We start from the raw sequence: 20204 nt of genomic DNA on the forward strand, positions 1-20204 counted from the left end.
TTGAACATTGGAGAGTGTCTTGAAACTCAAGGTCGAGCGCCTTTTAGGTGCGTTTGGGATTGCTGTTGGGGTTGAAATTGAGATGAACAAGTACTTTTTCACCCAAACACAAAAGCTAGAGTTTAGGTGTTTATGTCTTTTGATTTTTACATTTTGATGTATAAATTATCAAAAAAACTCTTAGTTGTATTAATTATTAAAATGTACTTAAAATTTTGAGTTGATTTATATTTTATGTATTATTATATTAAATTATTTAAATATTATTTACAAATATAATGATATTAATGATATTAATTATTATATTTAACAGTTTAAAATATATCATGTATAAATAAATAAATAAATAAATAAATAATTTATTAATTATAAAAATATTTAAAATATATATTATTTATAATTATATTTAACTATTATATAATTTAATTTAATTTTAAATTTTAAATATCACGTGTAAAATAGACATCTCCTTTACATTCTTAACAACAATATCAATAAGCTAGTTTTAAAAAACAGTTTTTTTAAAACCAAATCTCTTAAAAACGTTTGTGAACGGCAATAATAATAATACCCAATTCCCCCGTTACAAGCCCTCAAACTTTGTTTTTATTATTCTACAAATTCAAGCATTGTATGCACGGTATCGTTGCTCTCAAATACGTGACGATATTTGATTCGAGGTACATAAGTCCACGTGTGCACTTGATAGCAAGGACACACAAAACAAAGTACATATCTTATTATCTTTTGCCATCATAAAATATTAGTATAATTTATAATTAAAAACGTAATGTTTCTTTGTATTTTTTATCAGGATGAAGGGAAGAGTTTTGAACATCCCACGCCGTCCCTACAAGCAACGTTCCTTTTCCTTTCTTTCAAGGGTTGGTTGGATTATTCTAATAATTTAATGGAAAATATTAATTCTAAGATAATCTACAAACCTTTTAATGTTCAATTTTCTTTTATGTATACTGTAAGTCAACTACATCATCTCCCATCAACCTCATCAAATCTAGACAGTTGGACCAGTTTTTTTTTTTTTTTTTATAATCCCATCGATGGCAATCCCCTTTTTAGAGATAAACATTTAAAAAAAAAACTTTTTTAACGGTCTAACTTTGCAAAAAAAAAAGTCATTTTAGTCTTTTACTTCTTTTTTAGCTCTTGAACTTATATTGTTTGTTAAATCAATACAAAATAGATGAAAAATTAATATTTGTTAAATTTGTTGACATGACATATACGTAGATTCTCACACATATATCACATTAACAATTAATTAATTATTTTTAAAAATAAAAAATATTTTTTTATATTTTAATATATTTTAATTTTTTTAATAAAATAATTTTTTAAATTTTTAAATTTTAAAAAAATTTATTAATTGCTGATGTGGCATACACGCAGATTGGTTAATGAACCATAACTTTTTCATCCATTTTTAGGTGATTTGATAAACAACGCAAGTTTAAAGATTAAAGGGCTAAAGTGACTTTTCTTATAAAATTGAAGGGCCAAATAAGTTATTATGCCCATTCTAAATTCAATTTCTTTTCTTTTTTACTTTTTAATTCCTCTCCATCCATACTTAAACAATGGAATAATCTTTGTAATTAATACATTGAATTTGACCTCCAATGGCCTACAATAAGAAAGTGAGCTAAGGCCACTAAAATTCGTATTGTAGGATGTTTTTCGATACTTAAATAAAGAAATAATGAATATTATAAAAAGTAAGGAGTTTGAGCTTAGTAAAGAAAATGGGAAAGATGAAGATGACGAAAGAAAAGTCCCATTACAGAAAATTACCTATGAATATGTTTTAGATCCAAAGGATATCACATTCTTTATTACAACTCTACAAAACTAACACAAGGGTTGCTTTTGTACTATGTTGCTATTATCCTTGACAATTAGCATATTTGGCTTTATCCATATTTTGGTATGAAAAAAGTTTGAAAAAACAAATCGATAATTGCAAGAATAGGGGGGCAGTGACACAAGCAGTGCGCACTATGAGTGTAACTGTGATAAAAAAAAAAGATAAACAGAAGAGAGTTGTTTACATAGTTCAGTTTCCCTATGTTTGTGGGGGCTTGCCTAAAGAGATAACTCACTATCTTTCAAACTTTTACAACAAGTGATTTAGGTTCTAACACACATTGGTTTAACAACCTCACCATTGTACCTAAAGATCTAGATCTCTCTCCTCTAAGTTTTCCCCTCGAAAACTTAGACAGTAAAACAAGTAAAACACTTGTTTATACTCTCAATGCATTCACTACTACAAGTTCATTAATGAACTAATAAGTGCTAAAATCGCAGTAGATAGTGATTACAACTTGCTGACATACTAGATCAATTAAAATCAATATAACATATAAAAATGCAGCTAAAACAACATATACAGTAAAAATAATGAAGTCCAAGATAATATGGATATATTTTAAAGATAAGTCTTTAAGTTGTCTAAATCTCTTCTCATTGTTTAAAGGGCTATGATTGTTTGATTTGATCTGGTTCAATTTTCAAGATTTGTAGCTACAAATGGGTTGCTCTCAAACACTAGTTATCATACGTCCAAGGTATCAACAAGAATTCTAGCCCAAGGGTTTTGTTCCAAAAGACTGTCAACATTAAATATGACAAGTTATGAGGTTCTCTATAGAGTGATAAGCGCAATGGTCATTGCTTGTGGCATTACTCACATAATTGCCATAACAATTCTCCCTCTTTGGCAATCTTTTTAACAAAACAAAAACAATTTGGAAACAAAAACAACAATACAACAAATGCTCCCGTTTAGTACATCCCCATTAATTAAAAAAACTTAACTTATAACATAACTAAGCAAATTAATCATTAATGCCTTTTGAAATTGTGCTTCAATAATAAAAAATTGTGCTTTAATAATCAAAATGCTAGAACTATATTAAATCAAGTTGATTGATAGGAATTTATATAACACCTCATACTCGACCCGATCACCGGGTCTGAGCTATAGCCAGATTTGTTCCCGAAGAAAATACGATAAAAATAAATACAATTCAAACCATTAAACATGCAATTTTGAATATTATAAGCAATTAATATGGTAAGTAATCATTCTCAGGTTTCATACAAGCTTATGAAAGCTCTAATGCTAAATTGAGATCGATTTAGGACTGAATTGCAAAGAAATTCAAATTACAAATTAACGTCGTGACCTGAGGGAGTTCCTCGTTGCGACATGACATACTGTTTGGTTTCATTGGAATGACCGGGTTCCTTGTCTCGCTGTGACATTATAAGTCATTTCTCCTCGCAACGTGGTATGCTTGATGTCCACAAGCTATTTCTTAAAAATTCTAAATGAAATCAACCTGCAAATTTTTTTGCAACCCAAATACCAAACATATGCATTTCACATTCAACCAATATATGTCATTCCTAGGCACTAATTTATGCATTTCACTATCTTATACAATTACATACAAATGATTCATGTACAATAAGCTAACTTCTAATGCAATTCAATCCAAACACAAGTATTCACACCTATATTACTAGGATCATTAACATTTCCAGTATTATGCCATTTCAACCATAATTATTAACCATTTATAAGCTATTACAACATAACTAATCAATACCTACATTAATATTCTTAAAGCAAAAATGGATTTGGACTTAATTTGGTAACAAAATAGACATAACCTAGGTACATGCTAAACAACAAGTGAAAGAGGTACACAAACATCATTGAGTCTAGGATCTTTGTTTGGATGCTGAAGTCCATGCTTGAGATCACGAAGTGTACCTAACTTGTGCATGGAAAAGAAACTGTACGCTGAGCAAACGTTCAGTGGTAGATCTATGATTCAATATAATTTAAACAAATACGAGTTAATGCATACATCTAATTCATATACAAATTTCATGCCAATCACCTTTCATTTCAATATAACACACTTTATTCATGTTAGCATACTAATTGAATATACAACATACTATCTTGTTATATAACATTCATTTCATAGGAAATTTAGTTCGTTTCTACTTGATATATTGATAACTCTTGAAAAGAGTTATATTTCATGTTTTTAGATCTAGTTAATTGCTTGTACTTAGGTACATTTAGTTGCATTTTAAGACATTTCATTAGTATTTTTATTTTTTTAGAGTTACATTAGGAGTTTGGACTATACTTAAACTTTAGTTATTTTTAATTACTTGTGGAAGGGTTGTGTGTAGTGGTGGATTGGCAGATGCAGGTTGAGAAACAAGAAGTAAATGAGAGAAGGTTTGATGGGGAAAAAGGTTTGATAGTTTGTCAACATGAATGCCATGGCAATGCCGGGAAGATGTCCAGTCAACATTCAAAGCGAACCGATCTCAGACCTAGTTGAACTTGTACCAGATATGTCTACCTAAAAAAGGGAAGAAAATCATGGGTTGTTGGATTTACCCTAGGGAAAACGATTATAAAAGCCAAAGAAGGAAAACCTAAAAGGGGCGGGAAACCAAAGGGAAGATCCTTAGGCAGAAAAATAGAGGGTAGTGGTTCAGTAGAAGAGGTAAACGAAGACAGTCCCTCTCAACCACCACAGGACATTGTGTTGCTGGAGTGTAGGATGGATAAGCGGAAGCTATCTTTTTGAAGTTCTTCCATTATTTCTTGATTACTCTTCGTGAATTGAAATGATACTTTGGGTTTGAATTTTAATTGCCAACCCATGAGCTAGATCTCATAGGGATGGTATTACTTGATAAAACTTTTATTTTATTTAATGACTGAAGTGTAGATCTGCTTTAATATATTGTTTCATTCAATGGTTTTTATAAAATTGCATGTTTGCAAACTCTACACATTGATGGATGGACAACATGTTCATTAAATTAATCTAATTCTGATAAGGTTAGGTTAATGAGATTGAAATTGAATGATATGAGCAAGTGTTCGATCAAATACTTGTAGCAGCCTCTAGACATATAGCAGCGTTCATATGGAAAGAAAACAAAACAGTGCAGGGTTCCGTGCTAAAGGCCTATAGACATATATCGCTTAAGGCAAGGTAGCTTGAGGTCTTATTCTCGAAAGAAACAGACCATCTTAGAACTCTTCTAAGCAGTAGATTGAGTATGATTTTGTCGAGGCATTACTGTCAGTAAGAGCAAATTTTTAGTAATACCGACCTTCCAAATCAACATCGTAGACTTTCTATCCTTTGCCGTAGTATCTTCATCATAGCATTTTTAGTTGTTTACTTATTCGTTTGCATATTATTCACGTCATTATTCTTGAATTTGTCATTGCATTCTTACTCTTGTCTTGTCATAGCATTTTCCATTATTTATCAGTTACACATATTGTACACATCAGTATTCATTCAAATTACCACTACATTCTTATTTTTTTTTCATAAAATTAATCATACCTCACTTTAATAACTTGACCAAATTATACCATTCTAATCCCTGTGGAGACGATCTCACTTATCACTTAATTACTTGACTCGAGGTGTATACTTGCACAATTCGCATATCATTTCACACACGACATATATCTAATTATAATTATCACTTTTTATCTTTAGAATACATATATATATGCACATATTTCTCTTCTAATACCATATTTTATGCCATTTTCGAGCCTATTGTCTCATTAATACACAATCAGCCCTTAGGGCTCGTTTTCGATTCTACCACACTTTGTATTTCCATAGCATATATCATACTGCATGCCGTTTAAATAATTTATTTGTTTATAACCCTATTAACCAACACAGACTCAAAACAGATACATAGATCCGTCACATTGAGTTGCCTGGCAACGATGACGCTATAACGATACATAATACCACCCTAAATTGCCTAATAACAATGGTTTTCTCTACTCAATTAATCTGTCACACCAGGTTTCCCGACAACGATGACTCAATGCATAATATCTACCACCCCAAGTTGCCCAACAACGATGATTTTACTCAGTACTCTAACCTTATGGTATGCCAATTATATCTAACCTGGTCCGAATAGCTAATAGGGTATTTCATTTTCAATTCATTATATATAGATTAATTTACAATTAAATAATCACAAATCAATCAACATATCACAATTCCATGCCATCAAGTAAATTCTAAGTTATATACTTTATTCAATTTAGTCCCTATCTCGAAAATCAATCTCAAACACATCAAATCAGTTTAAGTAATCCTCAATAACTCACCTCAATACCATATAATGCAATATGTCATGGATGTAGAATAAATAAATTGGTCTCAAATCATAAAAATACAAACTAAAAATTTTGAGCTATTCGTCGACAGCTTTGGATGTTCTTTTCCCTCTCGACGAATCCGGGTCGACATTAGCAATTTTTTGCATAAAACCTTGAAGATTCGAACATGGAGTTCTTATATTTTTCTTTTGATTCCATGGAAAAGATGAAATCTTCTCTCACTTCTAACCAAATGCTTATATATATAATGTAATTAGTTTAGTTAATTAGGTAATTAACCTTAATTTAATATATAATGCCTAGTTTAATTGATTTAATGATAACAGGCTTATGTCGTCCACTTCCTAATGTTTAAACACAATATATTTGCTATTTTGAAACTTGGGTTAATTACAATTTAAGTCTTTTAGCTATCTTCTAATTAAAAATCTGTAACGATTAAACTTTACAATTTAGTCCCTAAACCTTAATTAATCACCAATTCAGCAAAATTACCCATCCAAAATCAAATTCACTAATATAATAACTCTATAAAAATTTTTATTAATATTTACGAGCTTGATTTACAGAAAAATCCAACACAAGCTCATGTACATAAAGCTTGACAAAACATATAGTTCCTACAAGACCATCTGTTTTTCAATAAGGCATAAATACCATGATTTCCAAAGTTTATTTCATCTATATTTTGCTCTTCAATAAAACACTTTTATAGAAAGCTAAGTACATGTTGGTGTAAGAAGGGGTAAAAAAAGTTTGTTGTAACAACCCGATAGTCAGGGGTGTCAAAATATGCATTTTTGAGACTCCATTTTTATAAATCAGACTCATAAATATTTATTAAAAATATTTACGAAGTTAGTTGTGTAGTTAATTAGGTTTTGGTTAAGTGAATTTGCATGAATTAAGAGTAATTAGGTATAAGGACTAAATTGCATATAGGGTGAAAGTTGAATTATAGATTAAAGAATAATTCAAGAGACTAAAGAAACAATTATGCCATTGTTCTTTAATGAGGCGGCATTAGGTAAGAAATTTTTAAATTTAATATATATTATAATATAAAATCTTAAGTATTAAGTATATATATTATGTAATTATAATAAAACAAGTAATAAAAATAAAAAAGAAAGAAGCCAAATGAAACAGAAAGAAAGAAAGAAAGAAAAATAAAAAGGGAAAGAAAGAAGAAACGCAAGGCTTAGGGGTTTCAAAGTTTCTAAGTTCAATTGGTTAGTCAATTTAGTCTATTTTTCTTGTAATTTTATGTTTTTGGAATCCCGGTGTTAAGTACTACTCGACCCATGTCGAAATTTTAACAATTATTGAGTTTTTAAGTGTTGTCAATGTTGAATAATTTTAGTATTAGGAATTAAATTGATATATTTTTAAGTTAGAAATGAAAAAAGGATTAAATTGTAGAGTGAATTGTAAATTTTGAATAATAGGGACTAAATTGTGAAAAATTCAAAATTTAGGGATTTAAGTGAAAATAGGGAGTTAAATTTAGTCTAAAGTGGAAATTGTATGAAAATATAGAATTAATTGTAAAGAAGAAAAATTAGTCTCGGTTTAGGGACTAAATTGGAATTTAGGCAAATTTTAAATAAAAATTGAAATATTCAATATGAAATTGAATTGTGTTGTATTGATAAATTTTAATTGTTTTAATTTTGTAGTTAACGTCGTACCAGAATCCTCAACTAAAAAGGGAAAGATAAAGTTGGCATGGAATAGCTCGGAATTCCTGATTTGTATTTCTATAATCCGAAACTAGTTATTAATTGTTGTATTTTTTATTTAATGCATATGGTAAGTGTTGAGGTGAGTATTTGGCACTTTGACATTGAATTGAATTAAAAGTTGATTGAATGGATTCAATTGATATATATATTACGAATATATTGATTATTTAAATTGAAATGAATATATATGTGCAAATATGATAATTGAATATTGGTTGTATTTGGAAAGTGAAATTAAATCGTATTAACTGTATCGTGATGAGTCGGATATAGATGACATGCCATAGGATTGAAAGAGTTCAGGGATTTCTTCGAGTTCAAGTCGATGAGACATTGGGTGTCAATTTACTTCGGTTTAACCGATGAGGCACTGGGTGTCAAATTTATATAGCGCTGGGCACAGTTATTACTTCAGGTTTATCCAATGAGGCATTGGGTGCCAAACTGGTGTGTTGGTTGGATCCGTGTATCCGTCCGAGTCTGAGTCATGTTAATAGGTGTAATTAAATAAAATAGTACTATGATTGATATTGGAAGATATTGTATGTGAATGAAAATGGGATAGTGAATTGAAACATGAAAATGAGACATATGAATCACGTATTCATGAATTGGATATGGATTGAATAATATTATTGTTTAAATAATATATATATATTAAATTGTGAAAAGCTATTATATAGCAAGTGATAAGATTTGAGAATGGTATGAAATGATGTATTTATGAATTGAATATTGAATGGCTAATGCCATTGTATGAATAAATGTGGTCTTAAATATTCAAATGTGCTTATAATTAAAATATGCATATTATCTTATCTTATCCTTAAATATTCAAATTATAGAAATACCACTGAGTTTTACTTAGCATGCGGTTTTCTTTTTCGTGTGTAGATTAGGTACTTCAATTTTGATTACCGATTTAGCATCCAACAACGCTCCCGAACTCAAACGTGGTGACGATTACTCTTTAGTGTCGACATGTACCTAGGGCGTCTAAATAATAGTTATTTTGTGGATTGAATGTAAATAAGATTATAAGTTTAATATTGGTTGGTTTTATACATATAAATATGTGTTTGTTTTTGAAGCCATATTATGGCTTGGTAAATTAAACTAAATCTAGATAGGTGCATGTGAATTTAATTATATGTTTAAGTGCTCATGAATTAGGAAAATTTATTTGGATTTGGTATGTTTATAATTTGGATTAAAATAATGCTTTGATGACTTGTTTTGATGATATGAAATGTTTGAGAATTCTGCCTTTTTGATCGATAAACTCCGTTAATGTTTCGAAACTCTATTCCAACGACGGATATGGGTTAGAGGTGTTACATTTGTTGTTGCATCTTCAGAAGAGCAACTTCTTCTTCCTTTGTTTTGGTAACAACTTCATCAAGAACTAAAGGTACCTCAATCTCCTTCAATCATTTGTTCCTTTGCTTTGAAAATAGAGGAATGTTAGGTCTTTTTGTTCAAGCCATTTCACCAAAAACTAGCTTTTTAACTAGAACATCTTCATCCCAACTTCTATCAAATTTAGTGGTAGAGGAGTTTGGATTTGTTTTCCAAACTATTCTCAATCTCTTAAAGGCACACGAAACAATAGGTGTTTTGCCTTTGTCAGGCTTCTATATATCTTTGCTTTGAAACCCTTTCATAGTGGCATTTTGCTCTTCAATATCCTTTATCACAAAAGAACAAGTTTTCCTATGCACCATTAGAGTAGTGAGCTCAGCAATGGTCATTCATGTTATTACTATATCCTTCTTCATTAGTATTAGGTACAGTAGATTCAACAACATTGATAGGCTCAGAAATAAGGTTGTTAGTGTTGCATAAATTGAAAAGGGAATAACTTACATTAGGATGATCCTAAAAACTAGGGTTTTTAGGCACCAATAAAATTGTCACATCATCAAAATTTAAAAGACATGAAATTATTATTATACACTCATCCATAAAGAAATTATTTTATGGACCCTTCCCACCACATTATTCATGGTTCCTTTCCAATTATTTAATGACATTTCAACAATTTTTTCCATGTCATTGACACAAAATTTTGGTATTTTTTTACCCTGAACCCTGAGTCTAGAATCTCGAACCTTAAACTCAAAACTTGAACCCCGAACCCGTAACCCAAAATCCTTGGACCCTGAACTTGAACCTTGAACCCCAAACCCTTGAACCTTAAACTTGAATCTTAAACCCCAAGCTTGAACCCTAAACTTTAAATCTCAAAACTCAAACCTTGAATTTGCAACTGTTTCTTATTTTGGCCATTATCTTATTATATATGTGAATAACATTTGTATTTCAAATCCCCTTATTTTCGACATTTATGTGTTTAAAGATAGGAAGAATATCTCTTAATAGATATATTATATCATGTTTTACTATATAACTTAGTAATGAATTAATTTTAATTGATTTTTTGTAGTCAATTACATGATTTATTTTGAGAAAAGAGAATGATTTTTTTTTGTTGCTTATTTTGAAGATGTCTTACTTTTTACAAGATTTTTTACTTGTATTTTAATTTAATATTTAAATTTATACGAAGTATTTTATTTTATGTCTAAACATTGTAATATATATTAAATAAGTTTTTTTTTTCTTATTTTATTACTTTAGTAATCATCAGTGGCATTATCATATATACTATAACAATATGAGGTCACACTAAAAAGAAATAAATAGTAATGTTCACATTATAGTTTTCTTGATACATGACATTCTCCATTTGAACCATTTATTTACAATTTGGGTAAAATACTCTTTTACTCCTTGCCTTTTAACTTTTTAAAGTTATCCCATACCTTTTGTTTAAATGTCTTTTTTATAATTTTTTATATGTTAAATATAAAGTTGATTTTAAATATATTAACTCTTTATTTTAAGATTTACTTAATTGAATTAACTTTTAATGTTATTATATTAGAATTAATGAATATTAAATTGTTAAGCTTAAAATATAATTTAAAAAAAACACATATTAATAATATTTATCAACTTATATTTATATTTTTCAAATATAATAATAGTTAATCACATTCATTGATCAAAGTAGAGTAATGATAAATATAAAATTACACATAATCGAATATTAAAAATTTTGACCTTAAAACAAATTAATTTAACAATATATAAAATAAATAGTTGTAAGAAATTATTAATAATATTATTTAAATTATAATATATTAATATTAATAGTAAACCTAGAAATTTTGTATTATTTTAATATTAAATATTTTAAAATTAAATAATATTAATATAATTGATTTTAAATTAGTTAATTATTTTTAAATATTTTGTATATGTTTAATTTTTGAAGAAGTTAATTAAAATTTTTAAATAAAAATTAATTTTATAAAAATATTATAAATTTAATATAAACAACCAAATGAGTCATGCCTCTAAAATAATAACAAAATAAATATAATTTTAAATATATAATACATCAAAAATACTAAAAATATTAAAATAAATATTTCTCAACAAATTGAAAATTAATTTTAAAAATTATGTATACTTAAATAAAACTAAAATAGATGTCCCTTAATAATATCAAAATTAACAATAAAACAGGTGGTAACAAAATAGAAAAAAAATAACAAGAAAATAAATTAAAACAACAAAAAATAGCAATTCTTTTTTGTATTTTTGTGAATTTGGGTCGGGTCGGGTCAAACTCAAGCCTAAAAGGTCTTACTCGAGGCTCAACTCAATTTTTAAATTAGTCTTATTTTTTGTTCAAGTCTATTTTTCGGACTTATATTTTTATCCAAATTCTCTAACTTTTTTAGTTATCTAACTTTTTTAGTTACCATTGGGGCTGGGTGAGTTAGTCTATTAGCAGTCCTAGGCATGACACAAGAATGGAGTCGTCGTTTACTTGGCAGCTACCTTATTTTCATCTGAGCATTTACTAAAAGAAGGTTTCCCTTGAAGCTCTAAAATCAGAAAATTCTCTTCTTTTTTGCCTCTGGTATACTTCATTCTCTACAATTTTTTCACCTAAATGGCAAAAACCAGAAGAGAAAACAATCTTCTCAAAGATCTCAAAGAATAAGAAAAGGAGTAGCAGCAAGAATGGTGACAATGCTAATTTCAGTTGAAGATGTTGCATCCATTACTGCAACAGTTAGAGTTGATGTCATCCTTGATGATTTACCAGACCCTCCGTCAGAACTAAGAGAGGTCCAAGCATTCTTTTGACAACTTGTCACCAAGGGTTTCAAACATGGTGCACAAACCCCACTTTGGAAGCCCTTGGAACCATTGGAAAGAGAGGAACTAGAGAAGACAATAACTAATTTGATTGCAAAAGAAGAGGATTTCCAAGATGCTCAAGAGGTAACTTCTAAAGTTTTAGAAGATTTAAATATTGATCTTAACATTAATAATCAGGATAGAGATTGAGAGAGTGATTGATGTCTTGGTACAAGAAGAAAATCAAGGGACTGGAGAGCATGCAGTTTCGATTGGTTAACAAGCTATCGAAACTCATGTTGAAACAACTGATGCGACAGAAAACAGAACAGAAGATGTTTCTAAGCACAATGAACTAATGGCTGATGTTAAGGCCATTGAACTTGAAGTACCTTTGGCTGCTAAGCATAGAGAAGCAAAAAGGAAAAGAAAATAGCCCATGGAATCCACTGAACCAGTCACTGGATCAAAAAGGAAAAAGGAGCAAGATCAAAATTTGAGTTTAATACTATCCAGGTAAAACCACCAAGGCCTCTCGTTTTTGGAATAATATGCTACGAAAAAGATGAAAAACTATCTCTAGGAAAGCTTTGTTAAAGAGAGAAACATAGATTATGTAGGTTTTGAAAAGGTTAGTCTTCTAAATCACTTGAATGCTCAAAACCTTATGACGTCAATCTCATATGCGAAATCTTTTGTCAAGGAGATATACAGCAGTTCTATTGTAACCTTTTGTCTCCTAGATATTTGAGTGTAATATATGCCATCCTTCACATAATTGGACACCATCAAGCATCAACTCATTCTTAAATCTAGGAGAAATAATTTGTAACCCGATTGTTAAAAATGCAAAGCCTCCTAGGGTATTTGGATCCCTACCTTTTTCCTTCTCTTATTTATCAACTATCAAGAAGAAGGAAGAGGTTGTATCCCTTGAACCTAAGATTTAAGATTTCCAAGAAGATGATACTGAGGAAGCCAATGTTCCAACATATGGCCTTTTGCAGCAACTCAAAAGGCCAAGGTTATTTATTAAGTGAAGATTGAATTGAACAGCATCAACACTGATATGCAGAAGTTAGTAGAGAAGAAGAGGAGGTTTGCAAGTCTTATCGATGATCTAGGGCATACCACTTGGTAAAAGGGAGCTTTTGACATCTTTATCAAAAGGGGGAGAGAATTGAAGGAAATGAAAATGTCTGGTTGTTTAATTTTTACCTTCAAATTCTAGCTCTGTTTTATTTTGGAACTCATTTGGTTTGTAATAACTCTTTGATGGATTTCTATATACTCTCATTTTATGCCTGATTCAAGTTATAATTGTTCATGATCTTTTATTTGCAAAACACAAGTGTAGAAACATTTATAAGATGAGCTTCAACAGAAGCAAAACCAATGGTGGTTTTTTTGTCATTACACAAACAGATAAAGATGGATGCCAAAGTCTAAAGATTAGGCTATTTTTTATTTATTTTGTTGGCAAAGAATATTAAGTTTTTGTGTGAAGTCCAAAATAATGTTATATGTAAATCAAAGGCTAATGCTGGATCTCACACAAATATCTAAATCGTTCATTCGCATCTAGACCTCACAATCATACTATAAACCCACCTGCACCCATCCCTTTTAATTTTCTATTCCTCTATTTTCCCAGCTCCCCACGCCTTTCCCAACCTCTTTGTATTTCCCTTCACAGTAAATTCTTGATCTTTCTTCTAAAGGTCAAACCTTTGAACTTCAAACCCCCCCACCCCAAAAAGAAAACATGACAAACTACGGCACAATCCCGACTTCATCGACGGCAGGACCCTCGGCGAACATCGAATACCTATCTCGAGCCAAGGAACGTATCAAAGAAGGGCTTGGAGCTCGGCGTCCATGGAAACTTATGTTCAATTTTCACTCCATCAACTTCCCTGGGAACCTCTCCGAAGCTATTACCAGGGTCAGAACTAACGTTGCTTACTTCCGCATGAACTACGCCATGATCGTGCTTCTCATCCTTTTCCTTAGCCTGTTATGGCACCCCATCTCCCTCTTAGTCTTCGTAGCTATGATGGCCGCTTGGTTGTTCTTGTATTTCCTGAGGGATGAGCCTCTAGTTGTTTTCCGCCGTACGATCGACGACCGCGTGGTGCTGGTGGTGTTGGGGGTTTTGACCATCTTGTTCCTGCTGTTGACTGATGCCACCACCAATATTTTGGTGTCGCTTTTGATTGGTGCGGTTGTGGTTTTGGTCCACGCTTCCTTCCGGAGGACTGATGATTTGTATGATGAAGAATCCGGGGAAGGCTTGATTTCTGGACCTTCATCTTCTTCATGATTCTGGCTTTCTTTTGTAATTCTTTTTATGTGTGGTGAGTTATTATTGGCATATCTATATGATCTCAATTTTTTGGTTTTCTGTTTGATTGATTGATTGATTGTTTGTTTAATTTAATGGGGGGTTATTTAATTTCTTCTTTAAAGTTGTTAAATGTTAAATTCATTTCAAGATGGTATTGTTTGATCCCCTCAGTCGTAATTGAATGAAAAGTTTGCTTTGACTTTTGAATGGTAGATTAAGGAATCTGTTGATCAGATTTTTTAGGCAGGAATAGTACAATAATATTATATTTTAATCATTTTTTTGAAATGCTACTTTAATGTGACGTAATATTTTAGTTATTAAATTACTAATCATAGTTAATGGTATAATGATAAGTTGACATGACACGTTAAATCATTATTTTAAATAGAAATTTTAGGTTAAATTATATAATTAATCGCTATATTTTTTATTTTAAGTAATTTAATTTTTTTTCTTTTATATTCTTTGAACTTTTTTTGTTTTTTATTCTCTTCTATTTCTCCTTTTATTTTTTTACATTCTTAATTTCTTTTAACATAGTAGGAAGTCAACTTGACAGCTTAGAAATAAACAAGAAGTCGAAAGCCATTATTGCTTATAATTAAAACTCATAAATCCATACAATGTTTCTTTTTTTACTGGCAATTCGACTTCCTAATATGTTAAAAGAAATGGAGAAGATAGGAAAACAGAGAGAGAAGCAAAAGATAATGAAAAAAAAAGAAAGTTAAAAGAACAAAAAAGAAAAAATTTAAATTGCTCAAAATAAAAAATTATAGGGATTAATTGTATAAGTTAACCTAAAATTTTTATTTTAAATGATGATTTAATGTGCCACTTCAGCTTATTGTTAACGGTAATTAACGGTTCAGTGACTAAAATATTGCAGCGTGATAATGTAAGTAACTAAAATGTAAACGTAACATTTCAAATATAAATAACTAAAATATAACTTGAAATAAACAAAAGTGACCATAAACATAATTTATCTTATAAATTTCGCCGTTCTAAACTTTAATTTATCATAATTTAGTTCTCAAACCAAGATTGAATGTTAAATAATTGGAGAGACAAAAACGAAGGCAAATTATATAATTTGAAAAGGTGAAGAGGGATGGGTCCTAATTAGGCTTCATTTTCATTCACATTGCTTTTACAGCAAAAGGTGAAGGCACATGGATAGGGTGCAGTTGTCAGGAGTGAACAATGAGGATGACACTTGCTGTAATGCACAAGATTGAAGGATTTGAGTTGAAGCCAAATATAAGGGCCAAACTCTCCTTCCGACAATGGGATTTGAAAACGTTTATTCACCAATCTTTGAAATAATTAAACCCCAAAATATAAGGGAAAAAAGAAGTTAGGTTGGCGAAATGGAAAGAAACAGAATCCTATGCCTAACATCCAGCATGAAGTTGGAAGAATGAGGCAATGCCACTTTTTGGTTTCAAAAGAGATATATATATATAGGGTAAACTACACCCATGGTCACTTTTGTTTACCTTAGGTTACATTTCAGTCACTTATGTTTGAAATGTTACATTTTAGTCACTTACGTTATCGTGTTGTAACATTTTAGTCACTGAGCTATTAATTGTCGTTAATGGTGTAATGGTAAACTGAGGTGGCACGTTAAATCATCATTTCAAACAAAAATTTTAAGTTAAATTATACAATTGGTCCCCATAATTTTTCGTTTTGAGCAATTTAATTTTTTTTATGTTCTTTTAACTTTCTTTCTTTTTCTTTCTTTTTTTTCCATTCTCTTCTACTTCTCCCTCTGTTTTTCTACCTTCTTTGTTTCTTTTAACATACCAAGAAGTCGAATTGGTAGTGAAAAAAGAAGCATGGTATGGGTTTATGGGTTTTGGTTATAGGCAAATGATGATAGTCGACTTCCTACTTCTTTTTTCATTGCCAATTCGACTTCCTAATATGTTAAAAGAAATGGAAAAGATATGAAAACAGAGGGAGAAACAAAAGAGAAATGAAAAAAAGAGAGGAAAGTTTAAAGAACATAAAAGAAAAAAAAATTAAATTACTTAAAACGAAAAAAATATGGGGATCGATTGTATAATTTAACCTAAAATTTTGTTTGAAATGATGATTTAACGTGCCACATCAGCTTACCGTTACACCATTAACGACGATTAATAGCTCAGTGACTAAAATGTTACAACATGATAACCGTAAATGACTAAAACGTAACATTTCAAACATAAGTGACTAAAGCGTAACCTAAGGTAAACAAAAGTGACCATGGGTGTAGTTTACCCATATATATATGGGTCTTTTGCTCATATTCATTTCAATTTCTATATTTTTAATAATAAAAACATATTTTTTTAAAAAGGATTCAAATATTAGCGGTAAGGGCAATCATGACGTCCACGTGAGAACTCACTCACCAGTCATTGGTGGTGGACAATGGATTTATTGGGCAATCGTTCTACCGCAGTCGTCCATTTCCGAAGAGATGTCTACTTTTTAAAATAATTTTTTATATTACACATAACATTATTTCTTAATATCGTATAAAATAGTATCTAATTTTACTGCATAGTACTTGACTTTTACTTTGATAATATTACACAAAACATTTTATTTAGGGATAACACAATTTCACTTTAGAAGCGTACCTAGAAATTTTATTTAGGGATAATAGTATATTTAGCAGGCTAAATTAGTCAAAAGGCCAAAAATTAAAAAAAATGAGAGGAATGGGTACATTTCCATTGTATTTAGAAAAATAGATCGATTTTGAAGATGGAGTGAAAATGCGTCCTACTGTATGTATTCTCTATTGATGTGGTTGAAAACACATCTTACGGGGCACGCTTTCAACCAACGATAACATCTTGACGATCAAATTTCAAATCCTCACAATGGCTAGTTTATTTCCTATATAAACAACCCAGTCATTTTCACCATTTTTCATTCAAATCCAATTCTCTCAATATTTTAGCTTTAATTTTTTCATAAATTTCTATCAAAATCTTGTTGTTTTAATTTTTTATTTCGTAATTTATTCGTTCCTCTTATTCGTTTCAAAGACGACCACATTTCCAGCGAGCAATTACAAATGGTAAGAAAAATTTTGTAATTTTTTAAAATTTTAATTGAGTTTATTTTTATGTAGTTAACATTATTAAATTTATAATTTTTTTCTTGATATAATTAAGCGGAAGATCGGATTTTGGAGACGAACATACTAATCTGTCGTAACTCGGTGTAGCAGATTAAACTAATTATCACACTTTATGATCTTGAAAATAAGCATTTTCAATAGATTTGAATTATGTTTTCTTAAGTTTTTAATAAGTTAATAAAATGTGCAAATTGAGTTTTTTATTAACTTTAAGGGTCAAATGAGGCCTAAGGGTGAGCTAACGCATTTTGTGAGTATGCAGGAGACCTTTAAAAGGCATACTAAACTGATACTGGTCGCTACGTCGCAACACGGATGTCCGATGTTGTAACTTAGAGAGAAGAATGGAGAAATCTCAAGACTGCATTCAATGTCGCGACACAGTCTGAAGGTGTCGTGACATACCCCTAAAGACAACTTAAGAGGAGTACACTGACTGCTATGTCGCGACACAGGTCCTGCTGTGTCGTGACATCGACTTTGGACGGGAGATAAACACGAAATAGGGGCGTTTTGGTCTGCACAATCAAACTTAAAGCTCGAGAACATCAGCTAACCTAAGGTTAAGGACGACAACCACTTAGAATCTATAAATAGACTCCTTTGACACTTGTTATAGACACCATTCACTTAGCCTAGGTTCTCTCTTTTAAAATTAGTTTAGTTTCTTTCTTTCTTATGTTTTTAGAATTTATTTTCACTTGTTCTTTGTTTGCAAGAGATTTAATTTGTGGAGATCGTTAAACTCTGTGGATTATTTTCATCTTTAATACAAACCAGACATTTTCTTAAACTCTACACTTTAATCCATTTATCATGTTTTCTCTTTACATCAACTCCATATTATTTATGAAAGCCATGAGGAACTAATCCTCCTATGGGGGATTAACGAGTGGAGGTATGATCTATTAACTATTTTGTAGGGTTACTCAACGGATCAGTTGTTTCAGAAAGGAAGAATGTGAAACAAAACCTAGGTCTGACAACCCCGGTAAGTCATCAAGGTGGGAATTAACCCAAAATTGGTATTGCCCATCCGTGAACACCTTTACCCCAAAATAGTCTGGACTGTGAGGTTGGAAGATAAGTAGTCATTGCTAACTCGTTGTGTTAGTGGAAGATCAAAAAATCCTGTTAAGGTAGCGACTAGTTGATTGACGAGGAACCTGAAACGACAGTTGATTGGGATTACTGAAACGAGCTAATCACCCATAATCAAGATTTGATTCACTCTACTCTTCTATATTTTGAATTTAATTTCTTTTATGTTATGTTCTCGTACTATAACTGCTTTAGAGTACAAATTAGATCTTTTAGTGTTTAGGCTAGAATTGATCTAACATTTTCCTCTCTTGGGTACGATCTTTGGATTACTCACCTACTTCGTTGTAAAACTATATTACAACTCGACCCATATACTTGTGGATACCGCATCGTATTTATATAGTTTATTGTAGTATTCACACTCTAGACATTAGTATCTCTGGAGGCGATCACATACACAATCTATCTGTGAGGGCATTGTGTGTAATTGAACCTCAATTGCGAGAATCAGGATTCTTACATGTGTCTCATTTGCTCGTGGGTGTAAATTGGATCCCACACTTATTAGTGCTTTGGTGGAAAGATGGAGACTTGGGACATACTGTAACACCACTTACCCGAGACCATTGCAGAAGTCGAGCTCAAGGCATTACTTTACTTAACTTAAAAATTCGGGGCATAAAATTTTACTTTTGAAATTAATTTCACTATTCACAACAAAGCTGTCCACCTGTGTAGTAGTTACTAATTTAGTTATAACTCAAACTAAAAAATTCAAAATTTAAATCTGTAAATTTTCCTTGAAACTAGACTCATATTTCTTCTTACCATAAAATTTTCAGAATTTTTGGTTTAGCCAATTAGTACAGTTTATTAGTTAAAGTCTCCCTATTTCACCACTCGACTATCCTGACCTCTTGTCACTAAAAATATGTTTTCTCATTGTAGGATTTTCATATGGTGTTCTCACTTGTTTCTACAGAAAATAGACTCAATAAGGAATCTAGAAATATAAAATAAAACTCATAAACATTTTTGTACAATTTTTAATGGTTTTCTAAACTCAGAACACAGGACTCCAAAAATAGTTCTGTCCCTGTCTCACTAAAATTCACATATCTTAAAATATAAAATTCATTTTGCTACACCGTTATTTTTCCATGAAAATAGACTCAACAAGATTTCATTCTATATATCATAAACCCCCTAATCCATTTTATACTATCCTAAGTGATTTTTTAAAATCACATCACTACTGCTGTTTGAAATCCGTTTCTTTGCAATTTATTACTCATTCATGATTTCTATGCATAATTTATCACATAGACATGTATAACAACAAACACCTTCATACTTAGCCATTTTGACAACCATTCATCATTAGATATTTACACATCATTCTTTAGCAAAATCATAATACAACATTCAAAATAAGTAAGTCCCTATACATGCCATAGTTCAAACATAGTT

General features: G+C 30.5%; 1 protein-coding gene across 1 annotated transcript; it reads left to right on the plus strand.

The window, feature by feature from the left end:
• The first annotated feature begins 13507 nt into the window (after positions 1 to 13507).
• Positions 13508 to 14751, plus strand: LOC107950670 (PRA1 family protein F3). The gene has a single exon (XM_016885557.2). It carries the CDS (start codon positions 13958 to 13960, stop codon positions 14513 to 14515), a length of 558 nt encoding a protein of 185 aa, XP_016741046.1. The 5' UTR covers positions 13508 to 13957; the 3' UTR covers positions 14516 to 14751.
• Positions 14752 to 20204: the final 5453 nt, after the last annotated feature.

Source organism: Gossypium hirsutum, chromosome D03 (genome assembly GCF_007990345.1).
Source record: "Gossypium hirsutum isolate 1008001.06 chromosome D03, Gossypium_hirsutum_v2.1, whole genome shotgun sequence".
Classification (NCBI taxonomy): domain Eukaryota; kingdom Viridiplantae; phylum Streptophyta; class Magnoliopsida; order Malvales; family Malvaceae; genus Gossypium; species Gossypium hirsutum.